The sequence below is a fragment of the Ambystoma mexicanum genome, chromosome 11 (assembly GCF_040938575.1).
Source record: "Ambystoma mexicanum isolate Mex_15411 chromosome 11, UKY_AmexF1_1, whole genome shotgun sequence".
Taxonomy (NCBI): Eukaryota; Metazoa; Chordata; class Amphibia; order Caudata; family Ambystomatidae; genus Ambystoma; species Ambystoma mexicanum.
This window is the reverse complement of record NC_090934.1, coordinates 572,454,031-572,473,133: the sequence shown is the minus strand read 5'-3', so window position 1 is coordinate 572,473,133 and position 19,103 is coordinate 572,454,031. Positions and strand designations below refer to the sequence as shown.

At 46.0% G+C, this 19,103-nt stretch overlaps 1 protein-coding gene across 7 annotated transcripts in view; it reads left to right on the top strand.

Moving 5' to 3' along the window:
- CTTN (cortactin) overlaps nt 1–10,883 on the top strand; it is a 382,583-nt gene extending 371,700 nt beyond the window's left edge. For all 7 annotated transcript variants that reach the window (XM_069623419.1, XM_069623423.1, XM_069623421.1 and 4 more), the window contains 2 exons: nt 6,650–6,721; nt 7,626–10,883. In XM_069623419.1, coding sequence (XP_069479520.1) covers nt 6,650–6,721; nt 7,626–7,762 — 209 coding nt within the window. In that variant the 3' untranslated portion in view covers nt 7,763–10,883. The remainder of the gene's footprint in view (nt 1–6,649; nt 6,722–7,625) is intronic.
- Nucleotides 10,884–19,103: the final 8,220 nt, after the last annotated feature.

Genomic DNA, 19,103 nt, shown 5'->3' with positions numbered 1-19,103 from the left:
AAACCTCGACTCACCTCAGAACCTCGGAGTGCCCGTAGTAGAACATCTGCATTCTACCATTACCCGAGCCTTCAAAGAGGCAACCACGCATTTACAACAAGCCAAGAGAAAATACAAGGAGAATGCTGACCTACATCGGAGTGAAGCACCTCTGTATCAGATTGGGGATCAAGTGTGGTTAGCTACCAGACATTTACCGCTCAAAGGGCCTCGAACTTTTAACCCAAAATATCTGGGACCTTATTCTATTACGGCAATAATTAACCCAGTAGCGGTTAAACTTGATTTACCAGCTAATATGCGAATTCACCCTGTTTTTCATGTGTCACTTCTGAAACCAGTGGTCCCCGGAACCCGACTACTCAAACCTCCAGAACCTATTCAAATAGATGGGGAACCCGAATTCGAAGTGAAGAACATTTTAGATTCAAAAATGTTTAGGACAAAGCTTTTCTACCTAATTGATTGGAAGGGGCCCGGTCCAGTCCGTCTTCCGAACCCTGCGCATCACCTTAGACGAGGTCACAGCAGCGCGAACCAGGCCAGCGCCCCCGTGGGAGTCAGGTGAGAGTTACACAATTCCTGTGAATATAATAGTATAAAATAGATAAATGTTAGCTGAAGCATAGTGGGTCTCTAGTTAGTAAAAAAACGGTGTTGTACCGTATCTCACAAGAACGGTATAGTACCGTTGTGCTTTTGGTCTTTCCAGTGCTAGTGTTGATTTTTGCATAGGAAAAAAGTCATTTTACCTTCAATAAGTTTCTACCGAGCTGGGGCACACTCTCTTCCCTGCTACCGAATTCGCTCAACAGTAAATAACTACCAAGAGAAAGAGGAGGGAAGAGAAGGAAGAATAGTCAATGGACTTATTATTTCTAATGTGTGAAACTACATATCCCAGTAGTTTGATGGCTACAGACTTCTTTTCTTCATCTTCCTCTTTGGATTCAGCTCCAGTGATCGACTTGTCAGCAGCTTCCAGGTTCGGAGTATTTATCAAGAACTACAGCACAACTTCTGCAAACTCTCCCTGCAGTTTACAGAAAGGGGTGGTCTTGCTGTCAAATCAAGACAGCCAACCTCCCATTGGGACTTGGTTCCTTTCAGGCAAGGTCCTCCCTCTCTTCCTGCCTTCTCAGACACTCTGGAGCCTAGGCGTGCAACACAAAGGATTCCGGCCGAATTCCACTGAGGCCGTTCCCACCTAGAATGGCAGGGTAAGACCTCTAACGACAAGGAAATGAGAAATGGCCAAAAAGGAGGCCACAATTCTAGCAGAATGGTGGCCTTTTTGTGCATAAACAAAGCTGATAAAACAGCCTGTGAGTGATGAGACTGAAGTCACTAAGCCAGCCAAGGAAACTTGAAATTGTAACAAAAATGTAAGTAAGAAAGGGAATACATTGTATATCCCCAGCCCTCCACATAAGGTGGAGTGTTCTAGCTCACTATATAAAATGTAAAGGGCATGAAAGTCCCTCTTTACCCCTTGGGAACAGTAGTTCATCCAAGTGCATTAAAGAGAAACTAACAGGGAAGCCCCAAGGGGCACCCCAGACTAAGCCCAAAAGTTATAGGAAACTATAACTTGAACCATACACTATGGAGAGACATAAAAAGATCACCCCCAAAAAGAGTAAAAGGGGAAAAAAGATTGTCCCTAGGTGAGTTTCCAAGGAGAAATAATCCCCAAGTCCAAGCAAAAGGTTCTGTGGTTGACACAGGTCAGGAAGATTTATCACACATAATGAAAATCTTACCTAACTGATATGCACAGCCACCCCACTCTGTATTTCAGTGTTTCGCTCTATGCACTGTCCCAGATAAGAGGTCACAGTTTAGAAACCCAGGTATATTTCTAGTATGTCGAAACAGCCTGGCTGTGCGATCCACTCTAGATCAACCCTGCAATCCGTGCCCTGGTGTAGCAATGCTTTCACTCTGCTTACAAGAGCCTTGAAAGGAAGGGGATGGTGACCCCCTCGCACCTCCCTATCTGGGCCACTGGAGCACATGCTTAAGCACTCATAGGAACAGAGCGCTGCTCACTGTTTGCCAGTCTATAGTACTCAAGCTCCAGTTCTTCATAGGTTGCAGTGGTGTACAACTGGCTCCCAAAGAGCCACTCCAATCTCCACTTTGGTGCAAAGGCTTTGCCCCGCACATCGGGAACTTGCAGCACAAATTGATGGTATTTTCACAGCCCTTTCCACCTCAAGACTGTTCCACAAATGCCTCAGTGGCTCAGCAGTGGCCTGATTGGATTTTCCACACTCCCAATGCGAAAAACCGCAGGAAGTCTTGGGTAGTTTCTTGGTTCATTGGGTTAAGAATAACATCGCTGTTCAGGATCATTTGACTCTGTAGCTCTCCAGCAATTATGTCATTATATACAGCAGGTGGTGTTTGGATATAACAGAACTAGGGCTGTGCCGAATAGCATATTTAGTATTTGGCCGAATACTGACTAGTTAACTATTCGGCCGAAGCCGAATGTTAAGCCGAATAGTTGCTTTATTTAATAAATCATGTTCTAAACTTGAAAAAACACACTTATTAAAAATAAAAAAGCGCAATTTTAAATGCATTCTATACTTTTATTTCTCTTCATTGTAATCAATGCAGCATCTTTATTTACAGTATAAAAGGCAGAAAAGAAGCAGATTTAACCAAAATGAAGGGACCAAATGTACAGAAGGTTGTTGCATATTAAAACCAATGCCAGTCAAAGTAGGAGGCTTCACAAATGCAAAAGGTTTAGGTTGCAATTAACAAAATGGATATTGCATTTTGAAACTTAGTTCGTAAATCAGACGCATTGCATTCTGTATCCAGTTGCAAAGTCACTTCAGTGGAGTTTTTAAACTTCTTTGCAGCTCACATAGAAATTCATAAAATGGTTAATGTTGGCTCATGCAGGACATGTCCAGAGGAAATCTTAAATGCGTGAACTCCATCTCACAACTATTGCACCCCCCCCCCTCCGCAACCCCCCAGTAGGCGAAACAAAGGTGAGCACTCTCCCAGAGAAGCTTTTGGTGTTTGGTGAATGGTTAAGCACCTGTTCATTTTGCACATCAGGTGTAACTATTCATTGAATAAAAAAATATATATATATATATTTATTTTTATTCAATGAATAGTTACACCTGATGTGCAAAATGAACAGGTGCTTAACCATATATATATATATATATATATATATAATCAATTCTGGATCATTCATGCATAAGGGAAGATTGTTTATGTAACCCTGATGGCCACCAAAACAATTAAACAAATTATAGCAGTACTAAAATTTACTTCATACTTGATCGAAATATAGTCCTATTCTAACCAATAGATTTGCTGCAGTTTTCCACCATATTTTCTGTTGCTTTTGTCAGTTTCGTCTTTTTGCCTGTGTAGTGTTTGTTTGGTTTTGATTTCTTTGGGCAATAAAGAAAGCTCCTTTTGATAGTTTGTGTTAAAGCAGCAGTGATCCTGAATTAATCCGAGTGGCTTGCAGGTCTCACACGATTCAGCCTTTCTTTCTTCAAAGGGTAATTTCGCAAGCATCACATTTTTACTACAAAGCAATATATATAAAACATAGACAGGTGTGCAAGTTTAGAAGGAAATCTGCCCCATATATTGAACTGTAGCCCTCTGGTGGCTTTGAGTGAGCTTTGCAAGATCGTCCTGTCTCCATGCCCTCGTCCAGTTGTGTTCATGCTGAAGGCTCCTCTATAGAGTTTACACCCATTTCTTTAAAAAAAATCTAGTCTGACTTGGCCCCTTCTCCCAAGCGCTTCCGGTATCCTCTAGCCCCTGAATTCAAATGCTGCCAGAAGTGGTTAAACAGCAATTATGACCTTCACCCATTTATGAGTAAACCATGTTCCGCAATCACCAGTGCTGATGGAAAGGTGTTGTGTCTCAGCCTGGTCTGTTCCTTTGTCACCTTGGCAGTACCTAGACCAACTACTGATATGTTTGTCAAAAGAGACAAATACTCATTTTGAGGAACGAGTGTGTGAAGGGGCTTAACATTTAGGAGAGCCAAAGCACATATCCAAATACCTTTCAGATATTAACTACTAGACAGAAAGGGAGGCCATGCAGGGATTTATGATTAGTAGGGATGAGCAAGCAGAATTCCAGGTAGGGGATATGTGTTGTTGGAGTGGGAGGTGGAATAGGCAAACTAAACCGGTTAGACCCTAACAGGTGACCCAATGATGCACTCCTGTGGGGAAAATATCCCAATAGGATTTTGTCACAAGTATTTTGAATATTGGATACAAGATCGAAAGCTCTTAGTACAAAAATCATACCATGGGTAAATGTTACTTAGTGAACCAAGTGAGGCTCATCAAATACCTTTAATACTATTCAGGTTTGTGAAATTGTTCACAATACAAGTAAACATATACATGAATATTCAAATTTAATCAACAAAAAGACTGGTACATGATTTCACGTATGTACATGGGAATTCACAAGTGTGATTATGGAAATGAATGTATAAAAAGGCATTAACAATGGTTGTTAACATTTCACACTACCACAGTCCTTTACAAATCCAGGACAGAATTCAGAGACTTGTTATATCAAAAACATGACTTAATAAACATCTAATAGACTCCTTGGATGAAAAAGTTTTGCCAGAGCGTTTTGGATTTGCAGAGATCCGTCTTTACTTGGGAGGTGGAATGCCATGCATGGTATTTGTATTAGGGGGGTGGCAGGCCCCAAGTACAATGTTTGTGGGGGTGTTGGGGAGGCAGGATGCCAGTAATGGGGGCTTGCACTGTATGCTGGCAGTGTCAGTAATATTGTCTTTGGTTCGAAGACTTGCATGCTCATTTTGCCCGTTCAGCCAACGTTTGCCACTTGGAGCCAAGCCGGACTCTAAGGATCGGCCCTGACTTGGCCAATCCCAGGAATTCTCTGGCTCTCCCATCTCTACATCCTATACATTCCACCAACAAAGTATAGCTCTTTGACTGTCTCATACAGAGTGCTCACACCTATCTTTACCCGCTGTCACACACTGGCCAACTTTGGGACTGGGCAGATTACCCAACATAAATTCTCTGAGAGGCCTGTTGGGTGGAGGCGTATTACTCTGCCTGACAAAACGGAGCCCTGATAGTCTCCACTACCTATTGTGAATTCCTAATGTTTCTCCAGTGGCATGGCCCATAGGAACAAATGCTGTTTTTTTTTCACTTATCCTCGCCACTCCTCGCCATTACACAAACATATGCACCTTATCATTCCTGATAAAATATCAGATAATGTTAAACTCAGGACTCCAGTCCTTAAAAAAAGAAAAAGGGCGACTATGACATACGCAATGGCAAGTGACATGACAGGAACTGAATGTATCCTAAAGTGAAATATGCACATTTATTCAGTTTGTCTTTTCCAACTGAAGAAAGTGCACATTGCATATAAACATTCGCCATAAGAATGTTCCTGTATTGTTGCTGGTGAAGTATAAAAGGTTAGCACGTTTTATGCCTAAGAATCTGTAACGAAACATTCCCTAAAGGGCACATTACAATAGAAGATATTGTACAGCTGTGTGATAGCAATATGTCTGGTCTTGTGGCTAAGTGTCTGGTCTAATTCTATTCAGTTTTGCAAAATGAAGTCTATGGGCCTCATTACGAATTTGGCGGTAGCCGTGCTGGTAAAACTGGCATGGCTGCCACCAAACTCATGAAACTACCGGCAATGGGGATGTACGGAGGGCATTCAGACACCGGCGGGCCCGGTCCGTCCACATTGCCGGGTGCCGGTATTCATTACTCCCCATTCCCATTTGAGCCCATAGCGCTCAATGGGAATGGGGAGGTCGGATGCACCGGCACCATTCATGAATGGTGCTGGTGCATCAGACGAGTTGTGCTCGTGGGTGCCGCTCTGCCTGCCAGGTCTGACCTGGCGGGCAGAAAGGCACCCGCGAGCACAACTCGTAGTTTGCCGGTCCGGAAGCAACGGTGTCAGTAGCTTTACTACCGGACCAGCAAACTTTTAATGATGCGCTATATTTGCCTTTCTGAGTTCTTGTTGCATTGTATCAAAATGAGAATGACAGAGTATTCAGCAAGTGCCGAATAGCTTTTTGTCAGCCAGAATTCGTCGGAATACTTACTCAAAGCCGAAGTTCGGTACACCCCTAAGTAGAACAGATCTGGGACTATGTGGTTTGGTAGCCCGCCGTGCTGGAGTCATTTTGGATACTACAATGTGTTGGGAAGTGAGACTGGAAAACCTGGAGGAGAGTGCAGCAATTGCTGTGTTCTTCTAGCTGGATCACCATTGCAGTTTCCAGGACTTCACAGGTTGGGGCCGGCAACCATTGAGATGACTTCTGAATACTCAGCCAGCCATTACCTTCGACTCCATTACGTGATATACCTTCATTCATTTTTCCTGTTGACGGAGGTGGGGGTGAAACTTGTGAAGAGTACCACACCTGCCAGTGTCACAAGGAAGTTGGAAGAGTTTGCAAAATCACACTGGGGGTAGTTAATGGTTCAGAGCCCGGACTGTAGTGTACATTCAAACCTTTACAAACATTAAAGTTGTTTTCTAGGTAAAATATGCAGAGCTTTTCCACTCAACGTTTCGATTTTTCTTTTTCCATCCACAGAAGAGAATGCATACGCAGAGTATGAAAGTGACCTTGGAATAACAGCAATCGCACTGTATGATTATCAGGCTGGTAAGTAAACTAATAATGTTTTAATGTATTGATTTTAAAAAACGAAATCCTGAGCTGTTTGAATGTCCATATATTTTGGCTGTTTTAAGGCACTGTCTCAGACACGTGTGGCAAGGGGTCTAGTCTCCACATTGGTTACCCAGTAGTCCCTGCACTAATCCTTGGCATGTGCTGAAATAATTTCTTTTCCCAATAATTGGCATTCCTGATTTCCATTGTGAAACTATGTAATGTGTGCTTACTTGTGCGATTCTTGCACCTGGTCACATTGTTCGTTCATTATATTTTTTGGGTATTTATAATGCGCCTATAGACAAGTGTTTCGAGGCGCAACAAGAAAAGACCGAGGAGGGACAAAGGGAAGACAAAAAAAGGATCCTACCAGGGGAGCGGAAGGGGCGAGTGCAGGTCAGGGCCGATTAGAACCGTGAACTACTGGTTCCACAGCAGACAACGTAAAGCGAAGAAAATAAATAAGATCGAATGTTTAAATCCCACTAATTAAAATTATGTGCATGGGTTTGGGGGCTGGGCAGGGGGCTAAGCCTACTAGCATTATTTGTGATACTTAAGTCTGCAAACAAGCTTCATAGAAGGACATCAGTGACATCCGTCCAAATTGAGTGGAATTTAGAAAGTAGAACATGTCTTGACAGCACACAGAAAATTGCAGTCCGGTCAGGTTTTTTGATTGCCAAAAAGTAAATAATCTGATGTAAATTCCATAACATAAATGGGCCACGTTTATTTAAGTTTGAACTGTGGTCAGAGATGTTGCCAGTTCTCGCACCCGTATGGTTTCCAAGTGAAGTCCTCTACCCCTCGGTTTCAGGCAGTCCATTTCTTGTAAATGTTCACATGCTCTACAGTAGTTCTGATATTGCTATCCTTTTTTTTTCACTAGCTGGCGATGACGAGATTTCCTTTGACCCAGATGACATCATTACAAACATTGAGATGATCGATGACGGCTGGTGGCGGGGAGTGTGCAAAGACAGATATGGTCTCTTCCCTGCTAACTACGTGGAGCTCCGACAGTAGCCAACTCTGCACACCGCTTCTGCCTTAATACCATAGGCTGTTATGCAGATTTCTTACACTACAGATCATGTTCTTTTTGGAGCGGGTGCGGTTATTGCAAGCAATTTTATATTTGGCCGATTCCTATAAGATGCTGGTTCTGCCGCAGGTTTGCTTCTTCTCCTCCTTTACCCGTTAAGACTTTCATATGGTTTTTGTATGGATCGAATAGGCTCCTACTTTTTTAATTCTTTTTTTATTCTTTGCCAAATCAGCCGCCATGCGTAGTGACACTCCTTTCAGGAACTGGTATTGTCGAATGTAAACATTTGCTGTGCATGTCACAACTTCCGCAAGATGACAACCCAAGACCTTCTACAGAAAACTAGGATACAATTACTAACAGGAGTCAGACTTGAATTGTATGGATCAATTTTGAAACCTATTATGATATGTAAATGGTGTGCTGACATTAGCATTTTAAAAAAGTATTGGATAAATAGTTAGGAATATTTAATTGACAGTATTTCAGAGTAAACATGGCTACTCCTACCCAATCCGAAGGAAACTGTGCAGCTCTTCCAAATACACAAGGGTACGTGTAGGATATCCCGCCTTTGCATACGTACCTATTGAGCGTGTACATACATGTATCTATTTTTACATATTATTTGCATTCTGTTTCGGAACATTCAGCCTTTGCATGCAGACCTGTAAATCCCCCAAACCCTCTCAGCCAACGTTGTTCTAAAATGTTCTGTCAAACCTCTGCTGCCTCATTGGATGGTCTTGGCCATTTCCTGGTTCCCGGGTAAAAGCCGGCTCTTGACTTCACGCTTTAACCAGGACTGCCTTCAGTGTTGCTGCTCCATTTTGTAATATCTGGTTATTATGACATTTAAGCTTGGCTGTGCAATGAATCTAGCCATCAAAAACTGATGTCGCAGTAAACTTGCATTTCTTCCAACTGCACCATGAGCAGTGTTTGAATCTTTTGAGAAAGAAACTCTGATATGCTAGCTCTGCTTACTATCAGTATCAGCATAGGCCACCATTAGATTTTTTTCTTTTTTTTTTTTAAATATATGTTTAGGCATTTTACAAGTGAAGCGCAAGCTCTGTTTCTAAAACTGTTTGGGGTAGAGGAAAAGGACCAGGCATCCATGTATTCTCTTACATTTGCAGACCTCACATTTTAGATTTCTTGATGGATAATTTAAATGAGTGAAGGGAATGTACATGCCAAATGTGTGATCACTGCGTGAGGTTGGGCGTGTTGGAGCAGATTTTGAGTTTTGATGCGTATTTTAAAGGTTGGCACATTTTTGTTAGAGTAGTTATGCAGCTTCCCGACACATCTTTTGACCCAGATAGCAGCAGGTTCCAGAGGGAAGAGTTCATTCACCTCTGGCATTCATGCAGAGTCGGAATGGGCTCAGAATATGGTCCATGTCCTCCAACATCAGTGGAAACTAAAAATGTTTCCTGAGTAGAGGACCTACATGTGGTGTTGGCTAGCAAAATAGTTGTGCAGCAGAACTATTGGGTTGCAGTTGAACACACCGCTGGTGTGGTGCTGCAAATCTGGGTATCATCCCAAAGCACCCTTGCCACTACGTTTAGAATTTACAGAATTAATGCAAACCAGGGAATACTTTCTTACAGTGCCATACATTCAGGTTTGGTTTAAGATCCAGTGAAATGCAGGCAAGATGTCAGGAGATCTCAAAAGCCGAGGCAAGGCTGACTGACAAGAATGCTAGTATGGCCGTTCCAGCTGTACATATCGCTGATGTTCCTTCATTAGCAATGGAGACTGCCTCCGACACCATGCACAACTTTCCGTTTTATTTTGGCTTGGGAAGTTATATGAAACCTCCCCCTCGTCGTAGTTTTTACACTCATGATTAATCCCATTTCAGCGAGAGCCTCTGCTCTTTACAGGTTGGATCTAGATCCTAGTTCTCAAAAGCGTTTTTTTCCTAAATGTGTGAGTGTTTCTGGAACTTATGAAGCCATTACGGCCCACTTTCCTTATTCCTGTCCCGGTTTCCTTGCTTCAGAAAGTAAAAAAAATATAGGCAGTCTGGTATTTTTCCACAAAAGGATCACTTGTCATATTGTTCCTTTTTTCTTTTCTCCCTAGCTATAGATTATGGCATTTGTGACCATGTAAATTCAAAAGGGCAATTCTTAACTCGTTTTTTTTTTTTTTGTTTTTTTTTTTTAAATTTACTTCATGGCAAGAAGAGCTTGATCTGCGGAACTAATTATTGCGAACAGTAAAACCTGTTGGTTGTTAACAGAATGTATTTTTTATATTGCAACATAAAAAACGGTGGTGGTTCAGCCAATTACTGTTGGGCTGTCCTGCTGATACAACATTAATGTGGCTACACCCGAAATGTATACATTTACTATTACCCTTCAGCAATGGGCTCATGTTGTGGAGAAATGATTGGATTGCATTTATCATGGAACGCGTGAATACATTGGCTGTTTATTGCATTCATGACGGCAGTTAAAAATGACAGTGCCATGAAGAAAGGCCTAAAATAGTCTCAAAGCATAAACCTTTTTCGGAACAATGGACATGGGGGCTTCGGTTTTCTCTTCAAGCTTGGAGTGCTCCCGGAGACTTGAGTCGCAGCATTGGAGCCGTCAAGGCGCACTTGTTGAGAACCACCTTTATTCGTTTGTGCTGATCATTTGCCCGAATGGTCGAATAGGAAATGAGATCCCAGTAATTCTTATGCCCAGATATATTCAGACCCACAGCGCGTCAGGCTTCAGTCCTTGCAGCTAGTGAGTGTTTGGCTGAAAGTCTCTATTTATTTAAAAAATAATCAATTGAAAGTCTATGCTAACTCAAATATTAGTTTGTAAAAATGGAAAGATATATAGTTACAGTTTAAAAAGTTGCATGAAATGCTAGTAGTTTTGACTGGTGAGGACAATCCATCGTAAATGTAATGTCTGTCGTTGACTTGTTCTTCCCTTGGTTTCCTTTCCTCTGCCGTGTTTGCTTGACTAGAATTGGGTTGGGTTTTTTATACGCAATTTATTTTATGCAATTTTACATAGGAACTTCAGATGGGTATGTCAAAAATAAAACCTTCAATAAAGTACTTTTTCAACCATGTGTTTATGCTATTAATCCTTGAATCCGGATGTGTGCAAGAAGCATGAGGGTTTAATGCCCTTTTACGGGCTGGCCCAAGTTCAAATCCCATGTTGGAGACAGAGGGGGTACAGTGTGACCTGCAGGCTTACTAGAAGACATAAAATGCATGTACTATTGTACTTACTTGTCGGTTTCCTTACTCTTTAAATAGAGAGTGTTTTTAAAAGCTTTATTACTGTGACACGAGTGCAGAGAAAATGTCCTCATCACTTGCGAGTTGGGGACCCTTCTTTCCATCCTTTAAACAAACTTGCGGATCCAGCACAATAACTTCCCCAATCTTACTCCCAGCATACACCATTACCTTATTACCTTATTCTCTGAAGGATTTCTTTTCTTCTGACAGCACAGATTCTCACCCGTTTAAATGTCCCCAGCGTGGATTCTATTCTTGCCACTTAACAAATGGATTCTACCCCTCCTGCTTAAAATGCAGTCTCTCCCTTCACTTCAGATTCCCCTGGAGCACAGATTCATCCCCATCGCAACATAGCCAGTTGCCACTATTCTTTCAGTCCCTCCTCCTCAGTAAGGGTCGTCTCCCTCCTGGGCCTGCTGCACTAACACAAGCCACAGTGACTCCACAAACATTACATAGCACCACTGCTTCATGTAAGAGTCCGGCAACTGGCTGTTGCTCTTCTGGAGGGTAGTATGGAGGACTGAGAGGAGGGCAGCCGCTACAACATGCTATAAACGCCAATAATGGGAGCTAAAGAGCGACCAGACCATGCACACATGCCTAGACTCTCTTGTCCCAGCCTGGGTCTAAAACAATTACTGTTGGTGTCTAGGGCTGCCTATGTATGTCTCATTATCTGATAGGAATATAGCAAGTGAAGGTCGCATGCCCATTCTACTAGTTGATGCCTATTGCCCTCTGATAGACGTCACATGAAGATATGATGGTCTGGCATGAGTGTTTGATGCTCTGGACCTAATGAGCTTTTCAGGTTTTGTAGTATCACATTATATACAGCCAGTAAACAAGCTATGTTGAGACCACTATAGTCCTGACGCTTCATAGAGGCTGCAAAACACACTGTTGGCACCTGTGTGGGGAAAAGCAATACACGCTTTGCTTTCCTGTTTTAAATCTTTCACTTCAATATGTTTTTAAAAGATCAGGCATTTTTGATAATTGCTGTAACCAGCTTTAAGACTGTTCTATGCAATATGTTCTCAAAGTAAGGCACAATTACATTAGAATACCCAAACGACAGAGGAAGAAGGTTCAAGGGTTTTTATTTCAAATACTGCAAGCAATGTGCTAGTTTGATGGTAACAGGCTGAACTGCAGCACACTAAAGGCCACCCCTCCTGTGGGACTCCTGCCTCCCTGACTCAGGCAACCCTATACCTCCAGGTTTTTCTAGCTAGTGATTCTGAACACCTACTAACTAATGCTAGCTGTTGGTGAGGGCTTAAGAGCAAAAGCCTTACCTGGCTCCCTCCAGGGGTTTTCTCGGGGTCCCTAACCTAAGACTCTATAGTTATCCCAACAGTGATGAAGGTTTTTGTGCCGCTAACAACCTGGACTGTTCTTTCATATGCCCTCCCTGCCACTCCTTTCCTTGATCTCACTACTTCTTTTGCCTCACCCTCTACTCTGTCCCCTCTTTCTTCTCTCACACCCTGTGGTCATCTTCCCCTTCCTCTATCCCTCTGATGTCCGTAATCTTCTCTTCTTTCCCCTAACATCTCCACACCCCTCTTCTGACCTCTCTTCTCTACTCCACACTCTACTCTGCCCTTATACTCTGCTCATCTCCCTTATCTCCACACCCCTCTCCTGATCTCTTCCAAATCATGCAATCCCCCATCTATGCCTCGGTACTCTAATTTTGCCACACTTTCTCCATTTTACTCTTACATCCTGTCCCCTTTCCTCCATACTGCATGGGCGTCCCTTCCTAGGGATGGGAGACTGAACCTTTTTCACCAGAAAAAACCTTCTTCCCCTTTAAATTTAGAGGCACGTGGGGGTGTGGCCCTGGGAGCATGCACTGCCCTGACTCCGCCCCCCAGTTCCACACCTCAGTCCCCTTTTCTGCATCGACAGGAACAGGCCGAATTCACCAGCGCTCCTGGGTTTGACTTTGGCATGCAATTCCACGTGCGGATACTTATTCTATCTTTAAATTTTGTTTTCATTCAGGTACTCGGTCCTCGGGCGTCGCGCTCCTCCCCGGCGCATGTCGACTTCAACAGGGTTCAGTAGGTGTCCGGCCTGGGAGGGGCTCTTTCCTACGTCAGACCCCCATGCCCTTTGCCTTGGTCCGACCAAGGTTGGCAAGGTTGTACCGCGTGCAACGCACTTATTTCGAGGGCTCTGAAAAACAGACTGGCTACGTGGAGGGAGCTCTTAGAGAGGTTGCCTCCAAGGATCTGAAGGATTTTGTCAAACATTGATCATGGCCCAAGGTAAGGCTGCTCTTTTCCAGCGCACCCCGCAAGGGAGACTCCTTCCCAAGGACTCGACCCGAGCAGGAGGAACCTCTCAGGTTCTCATACCAGCACGAGTACCGAGGCGAATCCAGCTACCGGCCGAGGGGTCAGGAGATCCTCCCGGGGACGGAGGGACCGAAGGTTCTTTTAACAGGTGTTCACCCGAGGGGCTACGCCCTTGTACCGGCAACATGTCTGAGGGGGTGTCTATACGCAACACTACTGGAAACTCTGCTAAGGGCGAAACGCCTACCAGGTCTCGACCTGAAGTGCAGGGTAGGCCTCATGATCCACACTCCAGAGAGGAGGCTGGGCCCAGTGAGCCAAGCAACACGACATCCGCACGTGAAAGGCAGCCTGACGAGATGGCCACCGCGCGCGACAATATGGGCACCTGTCCGATACCGCACCAAGGAAGAGAGCTGGTCGAGGAGCGAGTGTCAAGGTGGGACTGGTGTTAACCAGGTATGTGGGCTACAGCTCATCCATCATTTGTGCAGGGCAGGTTCCCGCTGCGTCTATATAGTCAGGGAATACAATGGTCCCAGCAGCCGCCCGCTACCCCATAAATATCACCTACCACCCCTCTGGCCTGCAAGGACAGGTTCTTTGGAAGGTTCCTCGGGCTCATGAGATCTCCTCGACAAATGGGGTCATCCTCAGGGATCCCATCAGGGACTTGCCCGCTCCGCCCGCCCCCATAGTCATTCCTCCCATGGCTCCAGTGCCGCAGGCCCCAGTGCAGCTCCCGCTGCCCACTCCGGCCCCCCAGCTGATAGCGCATGTGGTTCCGTACCATCCTCCCGACTCTGGTCTCCACACCTCTGCCTTCGGCTCCCAGCACTCCTCCACTGGTGCCGGACCAACCGGACACCCAGGTGAACACGGACGAGGAAGAGAAAGCCGACACACCATATTCAGCCAAGACCTTCCACAAATGTCTTGCAGGGCTGGCAGAGTACTTGGGCCTTCCTCAAGCCGAGGTGGAGCAACCAGAGGGGGTGCTTGTCGAGGTCCTCATGCTACGTCCCGCGGCTAGAACGGGGAACCCGATGCAGAAGGATGTTGCCGCCTTGGCCAAAAAGGGGTGGCTCAAGCCCCACTTCATCCAGCCGGTCAATCGACGCCTGGACGCCAAGTACAGGCAATCTGAGAGGGATACACTCTTGCCATTGGCCCATCCTCAGCTACACTCTTTGGTGATTGCTGCGGCATCGCTCTACTCCAAGCCTCAGTCGTCCTCGGCCCCCTTGTCAGCGGCACTGCTAGGCAAGGAGCAGAAGATCTTGGAGGTGTATGGGAAAAAGCTTTATTTCAATGCTTTGTTGCATCTTCGTCAAGCCAACGTGGATGCCATGCTGGCAGCCGTTAACCAGAGGGTTTGGCAGGAAATGGCAGACTTCCTTCCAGAACGTCCGGTGCAGAGCCAGTCACGTTTCAAGGTGGGACTGGCACAGGCTAAAATGGTGGCACAAGACATTATGGAATCCACTGTAACCCACATTGACACCCCTGGCCGGGCCATATGCCTAGCCACAGACATGAGGACAGCCTGGCTCTGTGCTACTAAATTTAACCCGGATGCCCAGGAACGCATATTGGACTTGCCTTGAGAGGGTGGTTGACCTCTTTCACTCCACCATGGACGAGGAGCTAGATAAAAAGAAAAACAGCTCGCAAACGGCAGTCTTTTATCCTCACAAAGGCCATGCTCAAGGCATACACAGTCACAGCAGCACTCAGACAAGGGGCATACATACGGAGGGTTCTGATGTTTCCAAGAGCGGAGGTCCAGGCAGCTGGACCGTTCAGACTCATCAACGGCGCAAACAAAAAGGGGCCTGGGGGACTAAGGGCTTTTTCCAGTTCCCCTCCTCCGCAACAGCCTCAGAGGGTAAGAAGGCATGACGTGCCCCTTCGGGGTCCACGTGTCTCCGGTGGGGGGCAGGCTTGCCCTCCACGCACAGCTCTGGCGTCAGAATTACATGGACCCCCTGTATCCTCTTGGTAGTATCCACGGGGTACCACCTACCTATGCCTTACTCTCCTCCCTCCTCCCCTCTCACAGATTGGGACAGCAACTCTTTTTGCAGAGATCTGGTGGCTCGTCGAGAGCCAGGCAGTGGAGGAAGTCCCAGCCTCCCAGCGAGGATTTGGCTTCTACTCCAGGTTTTTCGCCATTCTGAAGAACCATCAGGCTGGCATGAGAGTTGTTGGACCTATCCACCCTCAACCTCTCCCTACCTCTACAAATATTCAAGATGGTTACACCAGCGCTCATAGCAGAGACATTGCACAAGGGAGACTGGATGTCTCCCTGGATCTGAAGGACGCATACTTACAAGTCCCGATTTGGCAGCATCATCATTCTTTTCTAAGATTTCACAATCATGGGCTACCATTTCCAATACAAGGTGCTTCCCTTCGGCCTCAACTAAGCCCCCAGGGTCTTTACCAGGCTTATGAATACACGGGTGGTCCTCCTCAGGGCCTTCAAATCTACCTGTACCTCGACGACTGGCTCGTCAGGGCTACATCTCCGAAAGCAGTGCACCACACTTCTCATGCTCTTATGAGCACACTCTACGACCTGGGCTTTTCGCTCAATCTCGAAGTCCCAGCTGCAGCCTACGCAGTTACTGACTTTCCTGGGGCTCATCTGGGACATGTGATCAGAGAGTGTTCCTCTCGGAATACAAGATCACCGCCATCAGGAGGGCCACTGCTCACTTTCTCAGCCGAGAAGTGACATCGGCCTGGTGGTACCAACACCTACTGGGTCTCATGGCAGCTGTTCTATTGGCTGTCCCCACATGAGACTCAGGATGAGGAGAATACAGCTGCACTTCGCAGCGTCATGGAATCAGGAGCGGGGCTCTCAGGCGGAGCATGTTAACGTTCCCCCTTCTCTACACCTGGACCTCTCATGGTGGTCCAGGGAGGACAACTGAATTGGCCCTGGAGTACACCATCTACCTCACGGCAGTCCACCTCATGGGGGAGTCCAACTTGGAGGCGGACAGGCTCAGCAGAATGGGAACGGACAATTATGAGTGGCAATTGAATGACCAGGTGCTGCTGGAGATCTTCTCTTTGACTCCTGGGACAACAGGAAGTGCCAACAGTTCACGTAATGGCAGGGGCAAGGCCCTGGCTCCCTGGTGACGCATTTCAGATTCAGTGGAATGGCATGACAGCATACGCCTTTCCGCCCACACCAATGGTCCACCGGGTGATATGCAAGATAAAGGAGTCTCTGATAGCTCCATTGTGACCAGCAAGGCCATGGTTCTCGGAGCTGCTCAGCCTCTCTGAGAGACCACCCATCCACCTTCCGACGGGCCCAGCACCTCTTCGGGCGCAACAGGGGGGCATGGTCATCAACCCCATGCCACAGAAATTAGCCCTTACAGAGTGGTTACTGAGCAGGTCACAATGAGGGACCTACGCCTCTCACAAGCTAACCTAGAGATCATAAAGGGTGCAAGGTGCAAGGAGCAAGGCTACCAGGACCCAGTATAAGAGTAAGTGGACTAGGTTCTGTCACTGGGCAGACTCCAAGTAGATTGACCCCGACCCCCCCACCCCCTGCATGTATGCTGGATGACGTGCTCTCCTTCTCTGTGCACCTCGCTCACTCTGGCGTGCAGGTTGACACTTGCCGCATGTATTTGTTGGCCATAGGAGCCTACAGAAATTCAGAGTAAGAGGTATTTTCCTCTTCCAACTTGATAGTCAAGAAGCATTTGACGGGCCTCACCAGACTCTACCCGCCCATCAAGAGGCCACACCTGGTGTGGGACCTCAACATAGTGTTGCACTCCCTAGCGCACAAACCGTTTGAGCCAATGGCGTCTGCGGACATCAGGTTGGTCACCATCAAGACGGCCTTGCTAGTAGGCCTCACTTTGGCTTGCAGAGTCAGCGAAATCAAGGCGCTAGTCGCCTCGGAGCCATCTATTTTTTTCACAAGGATAAGTTAGTCCTGCAGACACACCCAGCGTTCCGACCTAAGGTACCTTCCGCTTTCCATCTAAATGAGGAAATGGTGCTGCCTACGTTCTTTGCCGACCCTAACGATGAGGCTCAGAGGGTTCTTCACTGCCTGGATATTGGGCGCACCCTGAAATTCTACTGGGACAGGACGAAGGGCTTCCGTGAGTCGGACGCTGTTTGGTACCTTTGGTGGGTCACCGACGGGGGACCAGGCATCCAAGGCCTCTATACCACGATGGATGGTTGCGGCCATCAAGGCAGCATATGAGGGGCAGCATGAGCCACTTCCAGCGAACATGCACCCCCATGTCATCAGAGCCAAGGCCATGGCCATCTAATTCCAGCAGCAGGTCCCGTGGCAAGTCCTAAATAGGGCAGCCACCCCTTCGGCTTTCTGCAAGCATTACTGTTTGGACGCCTGTTCTATATCAGACGCCGCTTTCGGACAGGTAGTTCCCAGAAACGTATTTGCTTAAGAAGGGTCTCCTCTCCACCCTAGGGCTACACTGTTTTAATCGCCCATGCAGTATGGAGGAAAGGGGACAGGACGTAAGAGTAATTATAAGTTACTCACCGTAGTGACTAACATACTCTTAGTCCTTAGTCCCCTTTCCTCCATACTTTCCACCATCCTCCTCCCTAATAAAACTGGTGTAATTCGGCAATGTTAATCTATTGTCTTTGTTTATTGATTTATAAAGCGCCCCAAACCCGGAGGTATCTGGGCGCATTTGCAAGAGTTACAGATATACATTACAATGAGTTACAATAGTTACAATCAATATGTACAGAATGAGAGATACAAGTTTTTTTTGTTTTTGATTAAACACTTTTATTGATTTTATTGCATAATACACAAAAAAGAACAATGACCCTGTAGGGGTCCAACAGCCAAGAACATCACAAAAGAAAATAAGGTCCATCTTTCAACAACATAAGGATATGTTAACAATTACTTGTACACTCTTGCATTTCAATTACGTTCCGGCCACAGGCCTGTGTCGTACAGGGGTCTTATTGTGCGTTCTCCCACTTCTCCCAGATTTTCCCCGCTTTCCCAGGACATCCTCTGGCCGCATATACTCTTCGCTCCATCGCAATGCATGCATCTACATCATCTATCCATTGTGCATGCTCGGGGGTTACATCCGAACCCCATAGCTTGGCAATGTTGCGCTTGATCAGTGCCATGGTGGTTGCAAACAGTAGCTTATCAGTGCGAGACATCTCACCCTCGTCCTCGACACCCAACATCATCAATTTCAGATCTCTGGGCACAGTCCGACCCAGTACCTTAGTGAGTGTATCGCAGCAGCGTTGCCAGTATAGCGTAATGCGCGGACAGCCCCATATAATGTGGAAAAAGGTGCCCTCTTACTGGTGGCAGCGCAGGCATTTCGGGTTTTACCCCATCGGTACAATGCCACCCTTGGATAGAGAGATACAAGGTTAATACCGTGAAGGTACAGCAATAAAAAGTACATGCTAATATACAATATCATGAATTGCAGTGGTTGCAGTCCATATATACAGAATGAAGAGAAGGATAATACAGAAGGTACAACAAAGCACCTAGACAGTCTGTAGCATTTGTTGGAACGCTGAGGAGTCATGTATCCACATTTGAGCATAGCTCAAACTATCTATAAACTAGGTAGGTCATTGGCTGAAAGCCAGTTTATGGTATTTCGCCTGAATTGTCGACTCGTCTATGGGGACTGAGGTGTGGCGCCG